At 47.3% G+C, this 26519-nt stretch overlaps 2 protein-coding genes across 3 annotated transcripts; both read left to right on the plus strand.

Moving 5' to 3' along the window:
• The first annotated feature begins 10459 nt into the window (after positions 1-10459).
• Positions 10460-13321, plus strand: LOC136493884 (transcription factor LAF1-like). The gene is made up of 3 exons (XM_066490008.1): positions 10460-10813; positions 11172-11301; positions 12492-13321. Exons 1-3 carry the CDS (start codon positions 10678-10680, stop codon positions 13096-13098), a joined length of 873 nt encoding a protein of 290 aa, XP_066346105.1. The 5' UTR covers positions 10460-10677; the 3' UTR covers positions 13099-13321.
• A 1571-nt stretch (positions 13322-14892) lies between these two features.
• On the plus strand, positions 14893-25275 carry LOC136491005 (DEAD-box ATP-dependent RNA helicase 6). Of its 2 annotated transcripts, none has more exons than XM_066487212.1 (10): positions 14893-15521; positions 16517-16577; positions 19025-19259; positions 19358-19596; positions 20863-21114; positions 21200-21380; positions 22650-22738; positions 23842-23923; positions 24060-24133; positions 24219-24281. In XM_066487212.1, exons 1-8 carry the CDS (start codon positions 15211-15213, stop codon positions 23848-23850), a joined length of 1377 nt encoding a protein of 458 aa, XP_066343309.1. In that variant the 5' UTR covers positions 14893-15210; the 3' UTR covers positions 23851-23923; positions 24060-24133; positions 24219-24281. The 2 variants fall into 2 exon arrangements, with proteins under 2 accessions (XP_066343309.1, XP_066343308.1); XM_066487211.1 differs by lacking the exon at positions 23842-23923 and adding an exon at positions 24711-25275 and having other exon boundaries at positions 14895-15521; positions 24219-24370.
• Positions 25276-26519: the final 1244 nt, after the last annotated feature.

The raw sequence follows: 26519 nt of genomic DNA on the forward strand, positions 1-26519 counted from the left end.
GGGTGTGCCTTGTTTCTCGTGCCCGACGCGAGGTAGTGGTGGACCATGCCTAGGCCACTCCCTGTTTGACCAGGCACCATTTCATTGAGCAGAGCGTGTCCCGTTGGTCTAGATGTGTCCCCTTAAATTCCCGTCAGCATCGATTTCCCATCTGCATTGAATAGGGGAAGGGAGAGAGTTTTTTCATCCCAACCTTTTGTCTTTCCTCAGCTGCTGTGCCTCTTCCTTAAATAGGGAGGGGGAGGGGAGTTCTCATCCCATTCCTTTGACTATTCCTAACCCGCTACCTCTCCTCCTTTCTCCATCTCGCCGAGCACGTTTCTATGTACCGGCGGTTCCTAAGTGAGACAGGGTAATGCGAGGGAGAGGAGAACTCACAGATCCATTCGTGAGTGCGATGTCGAGCTGGAGGTCATCCAACATAGATGAGATGGTGCTGGCTGCCTTTGCTGAGAAGGGGCCACTTCTACCAAAGGAGGAGGTGCACTGAAGGGTGCTGAGCGTAGTTGGCTTTGTTGTTGTCCGCGCAGCCTTCGTCGGAATGGAGCCATACAGGGACTTCTTCTGGCAAAGCTTCTTTAGGCGAGCCTTGTTGGTGGGGAAGCCGCTCAGGATTGCATTGATAGGGGGTTGTGCCCTTGCTGCTGCTTAGATCAGCCAGTTCATGAAGCTTGATGAGATGTCAGAGGCATCCATCAGCCATGGTGGCCTTTCTTCGACGGGGAGCGCCCCTCATCTAGGTGCCATTGTCAGGGTTGCGGCTGATCATGATGGCGCAGTCCCTGGATGCCCTAGTGAAGGCACCACAGTCGCCGACATGGAGCTCAACATTGCAGACAACGGCGCCCTCGAGGATCCCATGGAGCGGTAGGACATCATTGATGGAGAGCGTGGCACGACGACCGTAGTAGTGCTTATAGTAAAACTAGTCAGAAACTATAATCGAATAAGTTGTGGGGGAGCCCCCGTGTGAACAGTGTTTTGTATTTATGGATACATTAGTACTTTTCATGATGAAAACACTTTGTAAGCGATGAATTTGTGCAAAAAATGAATAAGTTCTTAAATTTCATTATGGCAAACAACTTTTCAGCTGTTCTCCCTCTTTTTGGCAAAGGAGGTTTAATGCCTTTCGACCCTTCCCATAGTTATGGTCACAAAAGACTCAGAGTGCGGGCGAGCCAATTTTGATCACGTTGGTGAGCAAGGAGGTCGTAGCCGCTAGGGCATGGGTTTCCTGCATTCCTACCAGTTATACTCAGACTTTATTCCCAAAATCCTAGCCTTTAGGACTTACCATGAGAAAAGAGGGAAAACACAGAGAATGTTTGTAAGATAACACAGAGAGTGTTTGCAAGATAGACGTACTTATATCAGCCCCCGAGTGAGGTTTGACCCCTCGCATTTTGTAGGGGTCGGATGTCATAAAAGATCAGGGATTTTTATAACAAAAACTGATAAGAGAAGGTATGCGTTTATTTAAGGGTAAAAACGACATAGCTGCTCAATATTCTAGGCATTGGTGATGACCTCGTTGTCGATGGTTTTTAACTTGTAGGCGTCTGGCCAGAGTACTTCCACGATGACGTACGGCCCCTCCTAGGGTGGGGAGAGCTTATGGTGGTCCTTGTTGCTCTGCATGAGGCAGAGAACTAGGTCCTCGATGTTGAAGGTTTGGTCCTGCACCTGTCGGTTGTGGTACCATCATAGTGCCTACTGGTACTTGGCCAAATGGAGGAGGGCGATGTCGTGGGCTTCGTCTAGCTAGTCCATGGCGTCTTTGTGGGATGCCTCGGCTCCCTATTCATCGTATGCTCTGATCCTTAGCGCTCCATAGTCAAGGTCGGTTGGGAGGACGGCCTCGGAACCGTAGACCATGAAGAAAGGCATGTAGCCGGTGGCTCGGCTAGGAGTTGTCCTTAGGCTCTAGAGCACCGCAGGGAGCTTGGTGACCTAGCGTGCACCGAACTTGTTCAACCGGTTGAAGATCCTAGGCTTGAGGCCTAGTAGGAGCATGCTGTTCACGTGCTCGACCTGCCCGTTCGTTCAGGGGTGCACGACGATGGCCCAATCGACCTGGATGTGTTGTTCATCGCAGAATTGAAGGAATTTCTTGCCGGTGAACTATGTGCCGTTGTCTATGATGACAGAGTTTAGTACTCCAAAGTGATGGATGATGTCAAGGAAGAATGGCACAGCTTGCTCAGACTTGATTACGGAGATCGGCCGAGCTTTGATCAATTTTGTGAACTTGTCTATGGTGACAAGTAAGTAGGTGTAGCCTCTAGGCACCTTCTTGAGAGGCTCAACCAGATCAAGCCCCCAGACCATGAAGGGCCAAGTAATGGGGATCATCTGGAGTGCCTAGGCCAGGAGGTGAGTTTGTCGAGCATAGTACTAGCACCCTTCGTAGGTGCATATGATCTGCTCGGCGTCGGCTACTGCAGTGGGGCAGTAGAAGCCCTGTCGGACTACATTCTCAACTAAGGTTCTAGGCATGGCAAGGTGACCGCATACCCCACCGTGGATATTGCTCAACAGAAGCTTCCCCTATTCGATGGGGATACAGAGCTATAGGATCCCGGTGTGAGTTCGTTTGTAGAGTTCATCCTCTATAAGAACGAAGGACTTGGCGTGACGTGCGAGTCGTCGAGCTTCCGTCTTGTCCGTCGGCAGCGTGTCATGGAGAAGGTAGTCGAGGTAGAGTGTTCTCTAGTCGTCTAGAGGGTTAGACTCTGTCGCTGGATCCTCTTCAAGCTCCATGACCTTAGGGCCAGATGGAGCCATCGGTTAGTTAGCCCCCGAGGTTGGATCGGACAGACCGTCGTTGGCCTGTTCTGACCCTTTGTAGCTTACCAAAGGCTTATGTTGGTCGCTGATGAAGACACCTGTTTGCACCGGTTCTTGGCCAGACGCCGCTTTCACAAGCGCGTCGACCGCCTCATTGAGGCGCCTTGGGATATGATTGAGTTCGAGGCCATCGAATATGTCCTCCAGTCGTTGGACTTCTTAGCAGTACGTAGCCATCTTGGCGTCATGATAGCTTGACTCCTTCATGACTTGGTTGATGACCAGCTGGGAGTTGGCCTAGATGTCGAGGCGTCGGATGCCCAACTCGATGGCGATTCATAGGCCGTTGATGAGCGCTTCATACTCAGCCACATTATTGGATGAGGGGAAATGGAGACGAACCATGTACCTCATACGAACCTCAAGGGGTGATATGAAGACCAGCCCTGTGCCGGCACCTTTCTTCATTAGTGATCCATTGAAGTACATCGTCTAGTACTCTTAATCGACGACCGTCGGTGGTGTTTGGACCTTGGTCCATTTCACGTTGAAGTCAGCCAACACCTAGGACTTGATCGTCGTTTGGGAGGCATACATGATGCCTTGATCCATCAACTCGAGTGCCCACTTTGTGGTTCTTCCTGTGGCATCCTAGCTTTGGACGACCTCGCCGAGGGGGAACGACATCATGACCGTCATGGGGTGTGACTTGAAGTAGTGGCATAGCTTTCTCTTGGTGATGAGGACAGCATATAGGAGCTTCTGGATTTAGGAGTAGCGGGTCTTAGAGTCAGATAGTACCTCATTGATGAAGTACTCAGGGCGCTGCACCTTGAGGGCATGCCCCTCTTCCTTCTACTCTACTACTAGGGTGGCGTTGACCACTTGCGTGGTGGCCGCTATGTATAGCAGGAGAGATTCTCCATCAGTCGAAGGAACCAAGATCGGGAGCTTTGTCAGAAGTAGTTTGACTATGTCAAGTGCCTCCTAGGCGTCGGATGTCCACTCGAAGTGCTCGGCTTTCTTCAAGAGTTAATAAAGGGGGAGACCTCATTTACCGAGGCACAAGATGAATAGGCTGAGGGCGGTGAGCCGGCGAGGCACCTTGTGATTCGCTGAACCCCCTTTATGTTCTGAATCGGGCCCATCCTTGTGATGGCTGAGATCTTCTCCAGGTTGGCTTCGATGCCACGCTCGGAGACAATGAAGCCGAGTAGCATGCTGCTCAAGACCCCGAAAATACATTTCTCGGGATTGAGTTTGATGCCATTCACTCGGAGTTTTGCAAAAGTTTGCTCAAGATCGACAATGAGGTGGTTAGCCCGTTTGGACTTAACCACGATGTCATCAACATAGGCTTCAGCGGTTCGCCCGATGAGGTCCCCAAAGCATTTGAGCATACAACGCTAGTACGTAGCCCCAGCGTTCTTCAGACCAAATGGCATCGAGACATAGCAGAACGATCCGAAGGGGGTGATGAAAGATGTCGCGAGCTGGTCGGACTCTTTCATCATGATTTGATGGTAGCCGGAGTACGCATGAATGAAGTAGAGGGTTTCACACCCCGAGGTAGAGTCGACTATTTGGTCTATGCACGGCAAAGGAAACAGATCCTTTGGGCACGCTTGTTGAGACCTGTATAGTCAACACACATCCTCCATTTTTTGCTCTTCTTTCGTACAAGAACGAGATTCGCTAACCACTCTAGATGGTATACTTCCCTAATGAATCCGGCCACCGATAGTTTTGCTATCTCTTCACCGATGGCCTCGCGCTTCTCCTCGTCAAAGCGATGCAGGCGTTGCTTCACCGGCTTGAAGCCTGGATGGATCTTCAAGGTATGCTCGGTGACCTCCCTCGGAATGCCTGGCATATCTGAGGGTTTCCACGCAAAGATGTCTTTGTTGCCGTGGAGGAAGTCGACAAGCGCGCTTTCCTATTTGGAGGAAAGTGTGGTACCATTGCGTACCATTTTGCCCTCGGAGCTACTGGGATCCACGAGGATTTTTTAAGAGCCCTTGGTCAACTCGAACGACCCGGTCGATTTCTTGTCATCGGGCGCCTCTTTGGCTACCTCCTCTTTGAGGGTGGCAAGTTCCCCGGAGGCAACGATTGCTATAGAATGGCCGCAGCACTTGACCTCGCACTCATAGGCGCGCTAGAAGGAGGTGTCAACGATGATGACCCCATGGGGGGCTAGCATATTTAGTTTGAGGTATGTGTAGTTGGGGGCGGCTATGAACAAGGTGTAGCATGGATGTCCTAGGATGCGTGGTATGTTCCGGGGAACCCAACCACCTCGAAGGTGAGGGTCTCAGTCTAGTAATTGAACTAATCCCTAAAGGTAACGGGCAGATCGATCTACCCGAGTGGCATGGCCTGCTTCCTGAGCACGATGCTGTGGAAAGGTGCTCGGGTTGGGCGGAGGCGTGTTCGGTCGACGCCCATCTCATCGAGCGTCATGGCGTACATGATGTTGAGGTCGCTGCCTCTGTCCATCAGTATTTTGGTGAGTCGCTTTAGGCCAACGATTGGGTCGACCATAAGCGGATATCTCCCCAAGTGCAGGACGGTATCTGGATGGTCGGTCCGATCGAAGGTTATGGCAGACTCCAACCTCTGGAGGAAGGGAGGTGTGGCTGGTTGGGCCATGTGGACTTTGTGGTGTGAGACCTTCTAACAGTGTTTGGAGCCATAGGCTGCTGATCCTCCAAAGATCATAAGGCAGTCATTCGGCATTTGAAAGCTGTCGTCCTTCTCCACGACGTCATCCGCAGTGGGGGCAGGGTCCTTCCCCCGCTCCCCTTTGTTGGAGCCTCCAAACAAGAACCACCGCATGAGGCTGTAGTCCTTGAGCAGATGCTTAACAGGAAAGGCATGGCTTCGGGCATGGCCCCTTGAGTAATTTTTTGAAGTGGTTCAGAGTGCCCTCCGCGGGCTTCTGACCACCCTTATAGTTAGTAGCGGCCACGAGCGAGTCCTCACGCCGTTGCTTCTTATTCTTCCTTTTGGTGAAACAATTGGAGGTGCCTTCACCGGTGCCCTCATCCTACCTTGCCTTGCCCTCGAGGCGATCGAAGATTGCTCTGACCGCCTCTTCTTCTGAGGCATGGCTGGTGGCGATGTCCAGGAGTTCCTTGGTGGTTCACAGGCCCTTGTGTCCTAGCTTATGAACCAAGGACTCGCAGGTCGCCCTAGACAGGAAGGCTCCTATCACGTCGGCATTGGCGACGTTAGGGAGCTTGTTGCACTATCAGGTGAAGCGTCGGATGTACCCGTGGAGGGTCTCACCGGCCTTCTGACGGTAGTTCTTGAGGTCCCATGGGTTCCCAGGGCTTTGTATGTGCCCTAGAGGTTTTTCACAAAGATCTCCTTTAAATCTGCCCAACTCTAGATTGCGTTGGACGATAGGTGTTCCAACCACGCTCATGCCGAATCGGCCAAGAACCATGGAAGGTTGCGGATAATGAAGTCGTCATTATCCGCACCACCGGCTTGATAGGCAAGCCAATAGTCTTCGAGCCAAAGTCCAGGGTTTGTCTCCCTAGAGTACTTAGGGATATTAGTAGGTGGTCGGTACCTTAGCGGGAAAGCAGCGTTGAGGATGTGCCGGCCGAAGGACTGAGGGCCTAGTAGGTCAGGGCTTAGGCTATGGTCCTCGCCGCTATCATAGTGTCCGCCGCAACGAGGATGATAGCCACGGTGGGCTCCTTCTCTTGGGTCCCTGTAGGTGCATCTGCGGGCGTCGAGAGTGCAGCGTGCGCCGTGATTGCGGCTGAGATGTCGATGTATCAGGATCGTAGCACGCTGCCTACCACCTTGTGGTGCCTAGTGGACTGATGCATCCCTGGCGGGGTGCACCGAGGGCATGCACTGGCTGGTGTTGAGCTCGCGTCGCCAACACAATGAGCTTTCTGCCTGCTGCGTCGCCGCACGCTCGAGCAGTGTGCGAATCTCATGGTGGGCCTGATGATCCTCGGGCATCACGGCCTCTAGAAGGCCATGGAGCAAGGCCGTCGTGATGGCGATGTTCTGGCCTACCCAGGCGAAGCGAGGAAGGGCTTCATCATCGGCGATGATCCTTCGGTTCACATCATGGGCCCTGGCGCATGCGCACCCACCATCTCTGCGGCGCTCGATCTCCTGATCGACCTCCGTGCATTCCCGCACAAGCTGGATTATGGCTTCTTCGATCTCTCGCTTTGGACTCTTAGTTGCTCCACCCCTATGTGAGGTGGGGCTATTGTCTCCCCTTCAGTTCTATCGCTGAGGTTGCCTGCCGAGATAGCCTTCTCCGTGGAGATGCTTTCGATGTGTCCCTCGGGGGTACCTGCCATGAAACATTCCCGGGAGGGGTAATGGCTCTCCCTGCTGGAGTTAGAGCCAGAGTCTGACCCTGGTTCCTCTACGAGGAGGTCGTGGAGGGATTCCGCGATGCTTTCGATCATCCCCATGAACTCGTCGTTCGCAGGGGATGGGATCTTGCGCTGCACCATAAGGTGGCTAACGGTCACCACGGCGTTGCAGAGACCGAACGGAAGCACTGTCAAGGTGCTCCGTGTAGAGTGTTCTAGAGAGAGGGTTAGGTGGTGCAGGTCCTCCCTAAACGGCTGGGGTTCAAGGGAGACGCCGAGCTGGCGCTCAAGTCTCCCGTAGTTGAAGCCGATGGAGGGGAGAGATTAGATAGCGGCGTGGGCCAACGCCAACTCTCCTCCCACCGTGACGATGAAGTCTAGGTCACCGAAACGCACGTGTGCGCTCGGGACCTAGCTGATTGCGTGGCTAGCCATCCGAGGCCTGATTTGGAACGCGCAAAGGCCCCTACCTGGCGTGCCAACCGTCGGTGTTTCAAACAAACACCAACTAGTAAATTTATATTTGTTGCGCGTTAGGCTCGGATGGTGTACTAAATGACATAAGGTTTATACTAGTTCGGGTAGAATGTCCCTACGTCTAGTTCGCTGCTGCTTGTGTTATTAGTACCGAAAAAGGTTCATAGTAGGGGGTACACATGGTCGAGAGAGGGACTGGTCCCAAGTCTCTGATGGAAAGGTCAAAAGGATGCCAAGAGCTCGGTTGCTGCTTGGCCATGTGTTGTGTGTGGAATTGATCCGTCCCCTTAGTGGGGTGCCCTGCCCTCTCTTTTATAGACCAAGGGGGAGCAGGGATTACAGATAGGAGAAAGAGGAAAAAACCAGAGGGTTGAGAAGGTCCTTCGAAGGAGCCGGGTCTTCCTTTCCCCTTGTGCCTGCCCCACTGACATGGCAGACCATGCCAGGGATGGCATGTTCGCTGATCCTCATAGGGTCATGCTCTGGCCTCGTGTAGTAAGTGGTTGCGTCCCATCCTATACCAGCGAACGGTGCGGCATGCCAGGGTGTCGAGCTATGACCCTACGGGGAGTAGACGGGGAAGTGACCATTCGTCTGTCACTGTAGATGATGCGAGTTCTCTCTTAGATTGTAGTGGTTGTCGTATGCTTATGTCAGGATCCACGCCCGAGGGCTGATGGCGGCGCCCACAACACTATAGGACAAAAGTCAACGCCTACAACACTGTTCGGACGCTTGTCAGGTCGGAAAGGGCTTAAAGCGCCAGTCCCGTCGTATCCTGACGGTACCTTCCTGTAGGCATGCAGGGTACGGTCCCCGGTACTGTGGTTGACTCAAATGTCCTATCGTACCCTATGCTCATCATTATGAAGGAGTAGGGTGCAGTCGTCGGGCGAGGTAGAGCCAGCCCCAAGACGTCGGGCGAGGCGGAGCCAGCCCTCAGTTGTCGGGCAAGGCGGAGTCCAACCCTTGAGGGTCGGGCGAGGTGGAGCTAGCTCTCGGGGATCGGGCGAGGCGGAGCTAGCCCTTCGGGGTCGGGCGAGTCGGAGCCAGCCCTCGTCATCGGGCGGGGCGAAGCCTGCCCTCAGGCATCGGGTGAGGCGGAGCTAGCCCGGAACGTCGGACGGGGCGGAGCTTGCCCCCAAACGTCGAGCGAGGAGGAGCTTACCCTCGTACGTCGGGCGAGGCGGAGCTTGCCCCCAGACGTCGGGCGAGGCGGAGCCAGCCCGGGACATCGGGCAAGGCGGAGCCAATTTTCAGTCGTTCGGGCAAGAAGTGTAGCTGCGTTCTTGTCTATTTGGAAGCATCAACGTTTGATGGTTATTAGCTTCACCCCATTGGGTACCCCAGTATTAGGTCCCCGACAAATCCTAAATCATAAGATGTCATTGGAGATTAGTATGGAGGGAGAACAAACAAAAAGACCACTAATTACCATCATTAACTAGCTAATCAGGCATGTATTCTGCAGATTAGCTAGAACTTTGTGCATGCAAAAAAAACTACAACAACAAGAACAAGAACAACATAGAGGGCGAAGGTAACATGAAGATTAATCATAAATCATATTAAGTGTTATTAGAGATTAACACAAAGAGAGAGCTAGCAAATAAAACACTTTTTAATAAGTAGCATCGTTAAATTAGCTAAATGATGAGGATTGTACTATGGGACATCCAGGAGGTTTGGGGTGCCAGGCCCTAGCCCCATTCCATCGGCCACTGAATTGTGCTCTTGCACGGGCTAGAATCTAGAAGACATAAGCATTGATTATTGTTCAATACCCCTAACAAATAAAAAGTTACTCCCTCTGTCATAATAAGAATGTAATTCTAGAATAGTACAGGCTAGAAACATATATATGCATAATGGTTTATTTAACCTTTTTGTAATAAAAGATGCATATAGCTTAGATGTAAATTTGAGGGGATATTTAGTTTTTTTAGTAATGATAGAAGTGGTACTTTAGAAGCAACTTTAAGGGGTTGCATAGATTATATATCATAATAGCATGTAGACAATTAGATGTAAATTTAGGTTTAATTTATTCCTATTTTTAATAGCACACATGGATAACTTAAATATAGATCCATGGGTTAGTTTATTTTGTTTTACAAAAGCGCAGAGGTAGGTTTTTATTTATAAAATAGAATAGATCCAATGGCTATTATTATCATCGACAATGATTAGAGTCTACGAATTAATAGACGGATATTTATGGATTTTATAAGAATTTCAAGGATTTTTTTTCAAGCGGGTCTTGTGAGGATTAACGTGGAGGCCGCGTTAGGACCTCTAATTAGAATTTTTGTAATTTACTTTTTTTCTAGTTGTAATATGTATTCAGTTGAAACCTAAACTATATAAGCTCGTTTTACATCATTTCATTTTCTTATCAACATTTTAATATGAAACTATAATTTATCTACCATCGCCAATATGGCAATATGTATTTTTCATAGTGATAGATGTAAGTATTTTTTTATAAAACGTAAATAGTCTGATTGTGTATTATTTGTGATAATGATAAGAGTCTGCTAAATAAAGGTCATAATATTGAGAATTTTTTGAGTTTAACTTTTGTTTTCTAGTGTGTATGGTGGAAATCAACGTGACTCTGTCTAGTAATATATCTAGTAATAGTAATAAGATAAAATAGATGTCTGGCGTTCGAAAAAGAATATGTGGAGATCAGCGCACTCATTCGGCTGGTAGGTTATCAGCTCGTTTCATCTTGTTTTAGTTTATTCTCAAAAAAAAAAAAAAAAACTCCCCCATTTTCAACTGTACAACTGTACAAGAGAGATGCTCCCCCATTTTCAACTCTCCGAGTAACAACCTCATCATTGGTTCCCACCCCTATAAAGTCGCGCGCACAGCTAGCTCTCTCTGCTCGCACGGCAACGCAGGCAGGACCGACACCACAGTGCTAGCGCACCCCAATCCTCTTGCCAAGCTAGTGCTCCTTCCTTCTTTCTTCTTCCTCCTCCTGCTCGGAGCTCTCCGCTCCTGTCCTCTGCAGCGACATTATTTCTCCTCTGGCAACAAGCAGATAATGGGGTGCAAGGCATGCCAGAAGCCCAAGGTGCAGTACCGCAAGGGCCTGTGGTCGCCGGAGGAGGACGAGAAGCTCCGCGACTACATCCTCCGCTACGGCCACGGCTGCTGGAGCGCTCTGCCCCTCAAGGCTGGTAAGAAATCGCACGAGTTAGTTCACAATCCTCCCTGAATAATTCGAAGGGGCGTTGAGCGAATTGCATTTGCGCCGAGCTCTGAATTCGCAGCGACAAGGTAGCTACGGCCCTATTTTGCAGCTGCTTGTTCCTCCTCTCGTGTTTCTCAAATGTACCTTTGCTGGCTTTTGGGAGAGGAAAGGGTGGGGCAATTTTAGCAAAGTCTGCTGCTCAGCTCTCAGAGTCAGAACAGGGTCGTAGCTCTTCAATTTCGCGTGCTCTTGCATGCTTGTGTTGTAACGAATCCCTTGTGATTGCGAAATGCACCTTGTTGGCGCTCGTGTGCTGAATTCTGTGTGAATTGCCACTCGTTCAGGGCTGCAGCGCAACGGCAAGAGCTGCAGGCTGCGATGGATCAACTACCTGAGGCCGGGGCTCAAGCACGGCATGTTCTCCCGGGAGGAAGAGGAGACCGTCATGAGCCTTCACGCCAAGCTGGGCAACAAGTAAGCACCGCGCACACTTTCTCAGCTTATTTTCACCTCACCTTTTAGCCTGTAGTACACTTGTACTGCTAGAAGACGATTACTGACAAGTAAGGTTTCGGTTACCAAATGGCTAGCTAAATTATGATATTAGTAGCTTCCATTTCTACCTGGATGCTTTAGCTTTGCTACTAGTGTGTGTGCTTGGCAGTGTGGTTAATAAGCTGGAAAATCCAGTTAGTTTAGAGTAGAAAAGTGTCAATCAGTGCGAAGAAAAAGGAGAAATGCTGATGTTTAACGTGGAGACCGCTTTAAGTGGTGGAGTTGATGCTGACATCTGCGCTCCATATCGGCTATCGAGATACTCGATCGCATCTTTTCCCAGTGCTCAAATTGATGATTGTTAGCTAGCATCTCTTTCATTTGTTTAATTAATGAAAAAAAAAGTGCGCTTAGTCACGGTGAGTCCCTTTCTAGACCCGGGGAGAAAACAGAATAACTAAAGAAAAAGAAAATGGGCAAGAAAAGGCAGTGTCTGCTACTTTCTCTCTGGAGGAGGTGCTGCAGTAGTTGCTTCCTGCCCCTGTACTTTATCTTGTTCCGGTTTTATACATGGCCTCGTTCGGCCTACCTTATAATCCGTCCTATTCAGCTTGTTTTTTCAGCCGGAAGAACATTTTTCTCTCACAACAATTCAGCTAGAACAGTGTTTTCAGCCAATTCAGCCAAGTTTCAGCAAGCCAAACGGGGCCACTATACAAAATTCTTGACGCAACGATTTATAAATACAACTGTCAACTATCGAGCCCAATTGGTTTATATTATGGTATATAAATATAAATCCATTTAGTTTGACGATATGAAAGAAGACCTGTAAGCATGTTAGTAGTACTCACGGCAAGTGGTGCTGTATTGAACTGATTCGTATTTTTATATATAATCCTACTAGTATCCTACTACCCCAAAGAAAAAAAGAAAAAAGAATCAGAGGTGTCAATGTGTCATAGTTCTTACGAAACACGTCATGTCCAAGGATTTTTCTCCCTACAAAGTAGTATAATAGAAAGCTACACGAGTAAACGCTGGTGATGGAGATGCCAAAAACGTGCCCGCCGACACAAGAAGTTTCATCGAGCTGTAGTTTTTGTCAGTAATTAACGTAACTTTTTTTATGACCGACTCTCTGACACTGGAAAATTCTTGTGCCTCAGGTGGTCTCAGATCGCACGGCATCTGCCGGGCCGGACGGACAACGAGGTGAAGAACTACTGGAATTCGTACCTCAAGAAGCGTGTCGAGGGCGGCGCGCAGGGCAAGGGCGCGGCGGCGGACCCGCCGACACCCGCCCCTTCCGACGTCCACGGGAGCCCGGACCCCAGCGAGAACAACGGCCAGGGGTCCGTCGTCAGCCGGCCGGCGAACTCCGACTGGTCCGAGTCGTCCTCGGCCGATGACTCCAGCTGCCTCACCGCCACCGAGCCTGCGGGCGCGGGCGCCGCCGTGCGACCGCACGCGCCCGTGCTCCCGAAGGTCATGTTCGCGGACTGGCTGGACATGGACTACGGGACCAGCCTGGTGGCGCTGGGTCCGGACGCCGGGGTCTTCGACGTGGGCGGCCTCAGCCCGGCCCAGGGCCTGAGCCACCAGGGGTCGTCCGCGCAGGTCGACCGGCCGTGCGGCGCCGTGGATTCCCTGCACGGGCTCGGCGTCGGCGGCATGTGCTGGGAGTTCGACGCGGCGGCGGATCAGTTGGACGTGCAGGGTGGAGGAGGGTTCTGCGATTTGCTCTCCATGAGCGAGTTCCTTGGGATCAACTAGGCCGTCAGAGTGTTGTTGTCTTCTTTCCAACGGTTCATCGCGAAGCATTGTGTCGAATCTGTTTCTTCCGTAGGACAAAGTGTAAATTGTGTGCTATACCAGTGTGCAGTTAAATGTAGTATATGCAGAGCCGAGTAAAGATGTGTGAGGATTCTCCTTTCGAGTCCACTACGCGGCTGTGCTCTAACCTCAGTTGGTCGGAATTGCATGGTTTCAAGTCCAAATTTTCACCTTATGATTTGAACGAGTAGGCAAAATAAACTCTTGCTTTTTGTACGGCAATGTCACACAGAGTAAGGAACTTAAAAAAATATAAAATTTTACTTACCAAAGCACAACTATAATATAAGGTCCTGTTCAATTCTAGGGGGTAAAGTTTTAGGTGTCAGATCAGGTGTCATATGGGGGTGTTGCATGGAGTGTTCGAATACTAATAAAAAAATAAATTACAGAATCCGTCAGTAAATCGCGAGACAAATTTATTAAGCCTAATTAATCCGTCATTAGTGCATGCGTGTACTGTAGCACTTTTGTTGTCAAATCATGGACTAATTAGGCTTAAAAGATTCATCTCGCAAAATAGTTGTAATCTGTGCAATTAGTTATTTTTTAATCTATATTTAATACTTCATGCATGTGTACAAACATTCGATGGAATAAGGTGTAAACTTTTGGGGAGGAACTAAACCAGGTCTAACTCAAAAAATTACTAAACCAACAAACCAAGCAATGTCATCTAAAATTTTTGCTTACTCCATCTGTTTCATAAGTTTGTCCATTCCATGTATGAAATAATATTTGACTAAGAGTTAGTAATATCAAACTGCACTGATTGGATTGATCAATATTTTCCTATCCTATAAAACTAAGAACAATACGATTTCGTAAAACTTTTTTAGGTTTTAGACCCCTAGGTAAGCAAACCAGATAACATCGTAAAACACACACAGATGGTACTATTTTTGATAAATCTGCCCATGATTAGGCCACATTATACACACTATACACCAGCACATTGATGTGACAGTTGTACAAAAATATCTATTAAAACTCATCACGGATATCGGTGACAGGTTTAAAATTTTCAACTGCGGATGCACGTATCACAAGCAAAAGGCATTGATATTTTTTTCCAAGTTTCAACATCAATGTTGTCTCTATTCACACACCAACAATTCATGGGTAGATGGTTTTAGTGATTGCAGAAGAATTGGAAAAAATTAAACGAGTTTGATATATAGGGTGTGTTTGGTTTGAGGACAAAGTGGGTGTGATATAACTATCATGAATTTCGGGATATGGATATCTATGTTGTCAGTTTGGTTGGATGAATGTGATAAGCTATTTTTCTGTTTGGTTGGATAGATGAGACTGCATGGGATGAGAATACTTGACTAATTATATCTATTATTTAAAAATAATAACAACTAATTATACCCTAATAAATATGCAGACACTAATTTTGTCATTATAATCACTAATAAAAAATAAAATATGTTAATTAGCATTATACTACTCTAATTATCACACAAAACATGCTCTAATCAACATATAGATATCCTCATCCGTCAGACTTTTGAGGTACATGATATCCAGCATCTATCCAGAATATTCCCTGTTATGGATATCCAAGTTTAGCTTTTTCTATCCAACCAATCTATAAATATTCATGTCCCATCGTAGATATGCACGAACCAAACACACCCACGAATGAGACTTGATTCAAATTCACGGGTTATGAATTTTGTTGCGTACACATACTGCAACTTCGGGACATAGGCAAAAGCAGAGGAAAAAAAAACCGTACGTGCAGGGGAAGAAGGGCCATTTTGTAATTCCAACTCTGTCGTCCCAAGTTCGCCGTTGCCCTAGCCTGTCGTCTAGCTCAAGTTCGTCGCGAGCCAGCGACGGCGCGACGCTTCATCCGAATCCTCCCACCGGCCCTCCCCTACCCACGAATTCGCCAAAACAGGGAAACACCACGGAAACCGCCCCAGAAATTTTTTCCCAATTCGAGCATCCAACACCTGATTCCTCCTGCCGAGTCGTCGTCCTCGGGTGGGATCTACCCGCTGGCCTGATTTCTCCTCGATTTGAGCGCTTCTCGCTGCGATGGATCCGCGGGCCAGGTACCCTCCCGGCATGGGAAACGGCCGCGGCGGGAACCCTAACTACTACGGCCGCGGTCCACCGCCACCGCAGCATCAGCATCACCACCAACAGCCGCCGCAGCAGCATCACCACCAGCAGCCACGGCCACCGTCGCAGGCGCACCACCAGCAGTTCGTGCAGCGTCAGCCGCAGCCGCAGCACCACAACCAGCAGCAGCAGCAGCAGTGGCTTCGGCGCAACCAGATCGCTGGCGAGGCCGTAGGAGCCAGCGCACAGAGGGCGCCGCCTGCCGCCGACAACATCGATTCAAGGTGATAGAAGCACGTGAAATGTCTGCAACTTATTTGATATCGATACAGAAGGTTCATATTTGTGTGATTTATGGACTTGAAATTTGGTTAGGTGGCGGAATTATACCATTCGGTTTTTGTGGTAGAGCGCTCAGTGTTTGTAGTCAACTTATGGTGCTAGACAGGGGAATTATAGCGTCTGATCACAAGTTTTGTGGAAGCGTACCAAACACAACATCATTTGTCAAATAATCCAGAGATTGCTTCTTATGAAGTAATTTTGTCAATAAGATTGCGTACTGTGGCACAATTGATGGAGCATGCTGTTGTTTATATTTTGGAGAAACATGTAGATGTGAGCTTTGTTCATAGGAAAGCATGATTCTTATTCTTTCCAGTTTAGTTTGCTTAAATGTATGTAGGGTCACCGCAATGGCTTGAGACAGTAAAAGTGTATGCACTGCCGAAATGCTCCCACACAAGGGGTGGGGTTTGGGGAAGGGAATTTCGAGCCAGCCTTATCCTTGCTTATTTTGCAAGGTGGCTGATTCGAACCCTGGACCACTGGCAGTGTTCACCTAAACAGTAAAAGTTAAAGAGGCAGTCACTTATTGTTTAGCCAATTAAACGGGTTACTAAACCGCAATTCAGGGGAACACTGCTTCCAGTTCACAAGTGTAGAGAGTCTACCACTGTGCCAGGTCCGCCCTTCTGACATGAGTTAGTAGTTGGGAAGTTTTTTATATGCCACTACATAGAAATGATTTTGTTACATCGTTGCTAAAAGCAGGTGGGATCAGTACATTATATGATTTAGTTGTTTCCTTTTGAAAATGCCTTGTGATGTAGTAGTTATAGTTGAAAGGGCAAGTATATCCTCTGGATGTGCTTCCGCTTCTTGGAGTTGTATGGAAAAATGTTTCTTGAATTAGGGACATGTGCAGTTCAATTCTTCTTGGACCTTCGTGGTATGTGCTATAGATACAGACCAGACCTCAAATTTTATCCTTTTGCAGTTCACAAGACTGGAAGGCCCAACTGAAGCTTCCACCTCCAGATACTCGCTACAGGACAGAGGTACACTTTAGAACTCCCCTCTCTCCATGTCAGTACTAGATAGTAATAACTGCTATGGACTGGTACATTTATTGATGTAGATAGCAATCTACTTATTTTTGAAAATAATTTATGTCTTCTCATGGGGTTTCTGTTTCCGATCATGAAAAACTTATAAAGTTACAGTTTAGTTATTGCAAACATGGTTCTTAACTCTTAATGTAGCAAGGCGAGGTGTGGTGACCCCGGTACGTGTCACGGTTTTAGCTCTAAGGCGTGAGATGAGGCAACCCCTTACACACATATGCATCGAATAAGAGAAGTAAAAAATGGGAATGTACGTGAGCTATTACTAGTTAGTCAGCTACAGACCATTAGCCAGTTAAAGCCCAATACAAGGCCTAGCAGCGCATAACCCATTGCGAGCCCTAGTTGCAATATCCTCTTGTGCCTCTGGAGTTCGTGTATCAGCTGCCGCCTGTCCCTCGTGTGCATAGCACCCTCTCAAGCTTGTGCATGCCTTCTGAGAGCTCCAACAGCAGCAGCTACCTCCCATGTCAACCAATCCACAGCACCCACTGGTGCCTCCTCTCTACCCTTGAAGGTGGGTCGCAATGGGTCAGCCCAGACGGTGACCCATTCTACCCAGCCAGTCTGTGTTGGGTTTTGGGTCGATCCAATCAGTTACAACTTTTGGGTCTTTGGGTTCTGGGTTGACCTAAAAACACCAGCACTGACGGCCTCTAGATGTTATCGTCCTTGTGAGTCGAGACGCTTGCCATGTCCTCCGCTCTTCCTTGACCACTCTGGCTTGAACTTGCCACCATATTGCATGGCGCCAGACAGTGTCTCAGCATGGTCTCATCCAACTCCAAAATAATCATGGATGGATTGAGGATCAATCAAATACAAATTGATTAACAAAACTATGTACAAAGTATGGTGGCATAATTAGTCAAGAAAGGGGAACACTTCACAACCCTGGCGGAAAGCAATCCAAATCTGAAGAACTAAGCAAAATCTAGTATAAGAATTGCACAATTTGAGAGGGAAGAAAAAAGAGTTGGAAGCGAACAGATGAATCAACTCGCAATATTAAGTAGCAGGCGCTCACGCAGGTGCTCCTTTGCACACCCTCCAGCTCCGCGTTCCATGGTCTCCGGAGTCCGCCGCATACGCCGCCGCCGCAGCAGCCCCATGCCAGTGCCACTTCGTCGCATCCGCAGGCATGGGAGGGGCGCACTAGCAGACTATAGCTAGGAGGGAGGAAGGGCACCATCGCTGGCCCGGATGCAGCTAATCTGCACAGGATCTGCGAGCCCAACACTGCGAAGCACCACCCAACCATCCCGGTCGGCCACCTGCCAGATCTGTGCAGTCGCGCTCTCAATTGTCAGTCGTCCACGGTGTGTGTGGAACTGCCGGCCGGGAAGCCTCCAGAGCACAGAAGATAGTCGGCAGCCGGCAGGAGGCGGTGAGGCAGGCTTGACAGTGCAAGGAGTGCCGGACAGGGCGGTGACGAGGCAAGCTTGGTGGAGGAAGGAGCTGTGGTTGTGGGGAGTGGGGCCGACGCGATGGTGTTGTAGGCCGTTTGGGTTACCCAGTTACCCCAAGTATAAAAACCCACATTGGCACCAGGACTCAGTGGGTTTTTCCTATAGGTTAATTACCGGTTTTCACATATCGGGTGATGGGTCGTTGGGTTGACCCAAAAACCTGCATCCCTACTCTTTATCTGCCTCCTCCTCCTGTGATCTCCCAATGGTGGAATTGAGCCACAAAGAGTGGGTGACAGTAGCTGGTGATGGAATCTAGGAATTGATGAGCAGGAGAAGGCTGAATCGTGCGGGAGATGGTGGAATTGATCAGCTGGCAGACTAGAATGGGTGAGGCATGCACGTAAGGCAATGGGGCGACACATTGCCTTGTGTACTTGCGTTGCAAAATTTTGATGTTTGGAGTAAGATATAGTATCCATTCTTTGTTGTGTTCATTACAAGTGATGATGTGTTAGTACTATGAGATTAGATATTGGACTATGAAAGCAGGGTATTTGATGCTGTTGATACTCAACAGACTATTGTTCTTTACACTATTATAAGGGCGTACCTAGTGCAGAGAGCTCCCGCTCTGTGCGGGGTCTAGGGAAGGGTGATAGTGGCAAGCCTTACCCTCGCCTGTGCAATGCGAGGAGACCGCGACTCCAACCCGGGACCTTTCGGTCACAGGCGGTAAGACTCTACCGCTTGCACCAGGCCCGCCCTTCGTTCTTTACACTATTATACATCCATCAAATTTGGAACCCCATCAGAATTTAATAATCTTCTTTCCGTTTTAAGAACAGATTGTTGACTGAGTTAAATGTCAAGTTTGTCTGATCTTTTTTCTTTTTTATCATTGTATGCCATGTATCTATGTATTTTTCTCATTGGTGATTTTATTTTATTTTTAAAAAAATCTTTGTGCAGGATGTTACTGCGACCAAGGGAAATGAATTCGAAGACTATTTTCTGAAACGTGAACTACTTATGGGAATATATGAGAAAGGATTTGAAAGGCCTTCACCTATCCAAGAAGAAAGCATTCCTATTGCATTAACTGGTAGTGACATTCTTGCAAGAGCAAAAAATGGAACTGGCAAAACAGCTGCATTTTGTATACCTGCTCTAGAAAAGATTGACCAAGACAAAAATGCTATCCAAGGTGTTTTTCAATTCAAGATATTATTATTCTGCATGGCACTCCTGATCAATATGACCTTTTGAGTTCTGACTTCTTTTTTCTTGTATTTTCTTATTCAGTCGTCATATTGGTCCCTACAAGGGAATTGGCTTTGCAAACTTCGCAAGTCTGCAAAGAACTTGGGAAACACCTAAAAATTGAAGTTATGGTCACTACTGGCGGAACCAGCCTAAAGGATGATATCATTCGGCTTTATCAACCTGTTCATTTACTTGTTGGGACACCTGGTCGCGTTTTGGACCTTACAAAGAAAGGCATTTGCATTCTGAAAGAGTGTTCAATGCTTATAATGGATGAGGTATTACATTTGTTATCATGCGGGTTACTTATGTTTTTAAACAAACAGACTTACATTTTTCAACATCCTTGCTGAAGTATTTTTATGGTCACGTGTCCAATAATTATGCTTATTATCTATATCTAAGAAAGGACGTACAAATCAAAGACAAAAAGAAAACACTATCTATGGAAGGAAGTATTATTAAACAATGACAAAAAGGAATGCATTTACACTTTTTTTTTGACTGATGAGATTTATTCACACTCTACTCCTGGCAGTTTCATTTCCCTTCTTAACCTTGTTCTTGTTGGTCCCTAGGATCCCTGCACAGGTAAGCAGCTAGCTTACCAGCACACCCACACACTCACTTTGGCTAGAGGTAGAAGGAGTTGAGCTCAGCACTCACACATACACTTCACGAGCAGCAGCAGCAGCTCTGAACCCTGAATGTGGCAACTGAACTACTTATTCCAATTGCATTGAGGTAGTATATTGAAGGGCGGGCCTGGTGCAAGCGGTAGAGTCTTACCGCCTGTGACCGGAAGGTCCCGAGTTCGAGTCGCGGTCTCCTCGCATTGCACAGGCGAGGGCAAGGCTTGCCACTAACACCCTTCCCCAGACCCCGCATAGAGCGGGAGCTCTCTGCACTGGGTACGCCCTTTATTGAGGTAGTATATATACAACTATTGTACCAACTATAAGGTACACAAGAGTATGGCTGAGTACAGCCCCATCTACTCCTAGTACTAGCAGTACATTGCTTAGATCAGCCCACTACCAAGACATGGCTGATGTATTTGCTACCAACTACATGTACTAGATGGCCTATTGCCTTAGTAGCTACAGCAGTAGAGAGTGGACAGGCCGAGCTGACCAGCTCCAACTCCTAATCTGCAGCAAAAAGAGATTTGGGGAGCAGCAGATTATGTCTTACAGTTCTCAGTTTGCCTGGCCATGTAATGATTTGCTTTTCTATTTGAGACTAAGTGGAACAATATGTCTTTTATGTCTCTGTTATTCCTATTGGGGCAAAGCATCAATAGTTACTCTATTATGATTCTAGGACGACAACAAAAAATGTTCAAATCTGATTACGTGGACTACGTCTGCATGGATCATTATGTATTATATATATGAAAATTAAGTTCTGCAATGCAGACTTGAAGCCCTATGGGTCTGTGAAGAAAAAAGAGAGGATAATATTAGAAAGTTAAAGTTTGAATTGGTGCTGTGGTGAAAGATTTCTCATTAAATAGGCACTTACAGCCACTTTTTTCCTTGTAGGCGGACAAGCTTCTTTCTCCTGAGTTCCAACCTTCTATTGAGCAGTTGATTCGATACCTCCCATCGAATCGACAGGTTTTGATGTTCTCAGCAACATTCCCTGTGACCGTCAAGGAATTCAAGGACAAATATCTTCCTAAACCTTATGTTATAAACCTTATGGATGAACTTACGCTTAAGGGAATTACTCAGTTTTATGCTTTTGTTGAAGAAAGGCAGAAAGTTCATTGTCTTAATACTCTCTTTTCCAAGGTTTATTTCCCCCCTTGTATTTACCTCTATTGTCACCTAGAATACATTGATATGTAACTGATGCATATCACTCTTTTCCATACAGCTGCAAATTAACCAATCAATAATATTCTGCAACTCTGTAAATCGTGTTGAACTTTTGGCAAAGAAGATCACCGAGCTTGGCTACTCTTGCTTCTACATCCATGCTAAAATGCTTCAAGATCATCGCAATAGGGTTTTTCATGATTTCCGCAACGGTGCATGCAGGAACCTTGTGTGTACAGGTATCGGACTTTCCTTTTCTAGGCTCTGGCTTTATTTTTTGTTTTCTTCCTTTCTTTTTTGATTGAATGGAAATATTTTTTGGCAATTAAATATTACCTTTCTGTACTCATAAGCTCTACCTTACCTGTAACTATGGATAGTTTGTCCCCATTCCTTACTGCAATTAAACTATTACTTCTGTGTTGTTGCTTTTCAACAATGGAGGTTATATCTTAGCTAGCATGCCTTCGCTTATCTTAGCTAGCATGTCTTTGCTTAGTTCTTCTTTAATAACTACCTGTTTGGAACTTAGTAGTGTAAAATGATTATTAGTATATGGAGGACATTTCTTCCATGTTCTTTACATATGTAGCCTGTTTTGCGTCATCTTACGATAACTCAGTATATAAATTAGCTTTCTTGACAAGTCCAAAGACATTTGGGCAAACCAACCTCCTTAGACCCTGAGTTGGGCACTGTTCACCTCCTTTGAACAAACGGAATTCCAGGATATATTTGGATGTTTGCTCGTAGCTCTGTTTTGCGTTGGTATTAAGGTTAAGTTTCAGCCTCACAAAAAGAGAGGAGAGAGTATTTTTCCAGCAAAAAAAGGGAGAGAGATGCTGTTAGTTACTTGTCTGATCTGGCATTTTTTTAGTACCTGTCATTTTACCTAAAATTGTTTACTATACAGAAGGGCAGTTCATTCATGTCATCATATGGATACCACAGATGAAGAGATGAAATGCTTGTGGACTCTAAATAGTAAATCCTAAACACAAAACGAACACTCTAAATTTTGTCATTGTTACCTCATTTTGATACCCCAATATTGTGATATGTGTGCTCTTAGAGAGGTATAGTTGTCTTGAAATCTTGTAGCCCGAAAGAAAGAGTAATTTTGCTCCTAATAAAACTTTAAATGGTAGAGAACAGATCTATTATTTTTCTTAATTGCCTGCAAAAGGTTAGCCTGACAGAATATCTTGCTCTCAATGACACGTTGGCACCAAAGGCTGGTGCAAGCGGTAGAGTCTTACCGCTTGTGACCGGAAGGTCCCGGGTTCGAGTCGCGGTCTCCTCGCATTGCACAGGCGAGGGTAAGGCTTGCCACTAACACCCTTCCCCAGACCCCGTACAGGGCGGGAGCTCTCTGCACTGGGTACGCCCTTTTTTTAATGACACGTTGGCACCAAAGGCTGTTAGTTCACTGATGAACGTATTTTTCCATTTTAGAAGTGGATTGTTGTTTGACCTCTGGTTCTAACATTTTTTCTTTCCCTTTGCAGATCTTTTTACAAGGGGAATAGATATCCAAGCTGTCAATGTTGTAATCAACTTTGATTTCCCGAAGAATGCAGAGACATATCTTCACAGGGTATGCATTGAAAACATTGAGATTTGAGTTTGATGTTCACATTGTAATTCTTTATTCCAATGATGCATTTCAGTATCGGAGAAATAATACTCTACTGTAGACATTTGATTGGAAATAGTATAGAGAAAATCATATTTGTTAAGGCGTCGCTATACCGACGCCATATTGTCGCCATATCGCCGTGGCGTTTTTCTGGCTCTCGCCACGGCGACGCCACGGCTCCGGCGTGTATGGCGTCCGCCATAGCGCCGTGGCGTCCCCGTGGCGCCTTTGTGCGCTGTGGCGGGCGCAATAGACGGTGAGGGTGAGGGTGAGGCCGTGAGGGTACTTGTATAGGCCGAGTGGCCGATTGGAGCCCTCCGAGACCGAGCCCGAGACGCAACCGCAAGCAGCCCTCCGAGCCGCCGCCGCTGTCGGCCGCCGGGACGGTCGCCCTCCGCCCGCCCCCGCCTGGAAATCCGTCCGCTTCGCCCTCCGTCGGCCTCCCCCGCCCTCCGTTAGCCTCCCCCGCCCTCCGTCGGCCTCGCCCGAGCCCGAGCCGGCCGCCCCCGCCTAGATCCGGCCACGGGTCGAACTTCTTCATCTTCTCGGGTTCCGGCAACGGCTCCGGCTGCTCGCGATCTCCTTCCTCCCTCCTCCGGCTTCGCTTCTGGTGAGATGGGAGACGGATGGGGGCGAATGGGAATCTCCTTCGATCTCCTCTCGTGGATGCTCCTGCTCCTGCTCCCCCTCCCCCTCGTGGCAGCGGTGTGGTGACCTAGCAGGGTTAGGACTTGAACGGGCCGAGGTGAGTGGCAGACTGGCAGGCTCGATCCTGTGGCCTGCTGGGCCGGAAACAGACGCAATTTCTTTCCTGTTTCCATAACGGCCCGTTTGGATCCTTAAAACCGAAACCCAGCCTAGTCTAGAAATCAGAAGTTCCTCAACGTGATAAATGCTGAAGTGTTTGTTTTGTTTAATTAAACTCACCAGGAAGATGAAATGTACCTTTTAAGCTACATTTGCATTACCATTTGTCAATATAATTTCCTAATATCCTAGACTATAATGTATGTATTCGCCACGCCGATATGTGTATGGCGTCGCCACGCCGCGCGCCATAGACGCTGTAAAGGTGTGAAGGTGGTGGGTCGCCGCGCCTCGCCACGCCGCCGTAAAAACTATGGAGAAAATACATGTCATCTGGTACAACTGTATTAATATTATCCCTGTTATCATCTTTTCTGCTTTTCCTTAGCCATAATGAATGAGCAAATTAGCATGGTACCGTATGTTGATTACTTGATTCGCTTCTTTGCCTTGACGGTTTATTCTCTTACAGGTTGGTAGATCTGGGAGGTTTGGCCACCTTGGTCTGGCTGTGAATTTGATCACCTATGAGGATCGCTTTAACTTGTATGCATTCTGATGACTGTTGCAGATGTTGTCTTTTCTCTCTTTTTTCCTGCTATAACATAATTCTTTTTCCTGTTGGTTACAGGTATCGGATTGAGCAAGAACTTGGAACAGAGATAAAACCAATACCTCCTCAGATAGACCGGGCTATATACTGCCAGTAGTGATATGAGAGAGTGATCTTGTAGCCACTCTCTTGAAGGAATAAGACAACTTGTGTAAATACCGGCTCACCAGGTATGAACGCTACATTTTTAGTCTTATAAGAAAAATTGGAGCTAGTTACAGTTGATGGCGGTGTTAGTTTTCATCCAACCATGGACTTCTCCAAACTTTTCACAACCTTGGCATTAGTAATGGAAGTTGACATTTCAATGCTCAAAGATTTTATTTGTTGGACAGTAGCAGTTTGTATGATTTGGTGGTGTCATGAATTTTCACCGACCCCAAATTTTATATAACAGATTAAGCCTAGCATTGGCCAACAGGAAAAAAATGCCTTCAGTGTCGTGCAAAGTTTTTCCAAAGCTGTATCTATCTGGATGTCTGGTTGACTCAGTTTCTATTCATGCTGCAGGTTTCATTCTGTTATATCATGTGGTGTGTTTTTAACCCATAGTTGTGAGGGGCACTCAGTAACTAAGTGACATGTAGCCAAGATCATCAAAATTCGCACTCGGTGATGCGTATGGTCCATCCAGTTAAAGCGGTCTGCCCCCAGGCTGTTTCCCCCCAAGCTTGCCAGATATGTGTTCGACAACTGGCATTTACAACAGGACATTTTAACCCTGATACCTTCTGCATTGTGAGCTTGGTGCAAACAAACGGATCTTTCACCTGTGGGCTGTGCAGTGCCCCTTGGCCATGTCATTTGTGTCAAGCTCTGTATCCAGGGTGCTCGATTAGACTTACATCTTTAGTATTTTGTATTTGAATCATCATTTCCGTTCCGATGCTGATATCGCATTCCGTTGTTGTCTAGTTTGGGCCTGCTAGAGCTTGTTTACCCAGATCAGAATTTCGTTTCCCTTCTTTCATATGTATCATCTTTTGCTGTTGTGATTCTAGTCGAAACCTGATTCTCTACTTTCCTCTTTTGGGATGAAAAGGTCGCACCAGACAAGTACTATTCATGTCTTGCATTTGATTTGAACAGGTGCTTATTATGTCTTCTCCTCTTGATGATACGCACCCTAATAATAGATGTTTGGATTTCTGCATCTATTGGATGCTGTAGTATTAAAAAACCATAGTATCTAGAAATTGTAGTTTCAGAACCATTGATGTGCAAAACCATGGTTTAGAAAAAAGATGTCTTAAGTGGAGTTTTTAAAACTCTAAAAAGATTGTAGTTTCAGCAATACTATGGTATTGAAACCATAAAGTTTGTTGCACCCAAATACTTCGTGGCATTCTAAAACTAAAGTATTTCACAGAACCATGGTATTTTTTTAAAACTCCAAAAAAAAATACTTTTATCCAAACAGGAACGAGGGTAGCACTGTTGCTGCCTGGAATACGATTTCCAGTTTAATTTCCCATACAAACAGAAGGAATTATTTTATTTTTTGTGAAATACCTACATGTTTCTTTGTACAGCTCCTTGGGCTTTGACCCCATACAAACAGAAGGAATTATTTTAGTTTTTGTGAAATACCTACATGTTTCTTTGTACAGCTCCTTGGGCTTTTTGACAAAGATTTAAATAAAGCCAGACCAAAACAACTAGGAACATCCACATTCATTTGGCTCTGGTTGATCCGGCTCTCTTGTTCACGGAAATAACTGCTTCTTTAACTTAGTACTAGTAGCGTATTACTGATTTATTGGAAGACAGATAAAATTCCTATTTAAGAAGAATTAGTCCAACCTTCCAAGAGCGACAAAGCCTGATCCTAGTAACAATTTGGAAGAAGAGGACGTGCGACTCCTGACTTCCTGAGCACAGAGCACGCACTGCGGAGGGCATGCGGCATGCCACGAAGCGAAGAGATCAAACATGATCCCGTTCCATCAGCTTCTCATAACTTTTGCCATGCGTTTGCGTTGCCGTAAGCCAAGCACACGCGCCGGCGCCAGCCAGCCCACTGCACACCTCTCATGGGTGGATGACGAAACGGGGCGGCAGTTGCCAGTTGGCAGCAGTCAGCAGACAAGACAAAAGACGAAACGCCCGTAGCACTCGGCATGTCAGGCTGGCTTTGACAACACCGACCCGGTCAGGCGGCCACGACTCCCTGTCCCGTTTTAACCAGGACGCCTGCCGTGCGGCTTCTACCATCGTTTAACCAGGACGCCTCCTTGCCCCTGCTTCTGCTGCTGCTGCCACCACCGCCACGCCACGGGGCCACGGCACGTCACCTGCCGCGGCGGCCGTGCCAGCCCA

This window comes from Miscanthus floridulus, chromosome 11 (genome assembly GCF_019320115.1).
Source record: "Miscanthus floridulus cultivar M001 chromosome 11, ASM1932011v1, whole genome shotgun sequence".
Classification (NCBI taxonomy): domain Eukaryota; kingdom Viridiplantae; phylum Streptophyta; class Magnoliopsida; order Poales; family Poaceae; genus Miscanthus; species Miscanthus floridulus.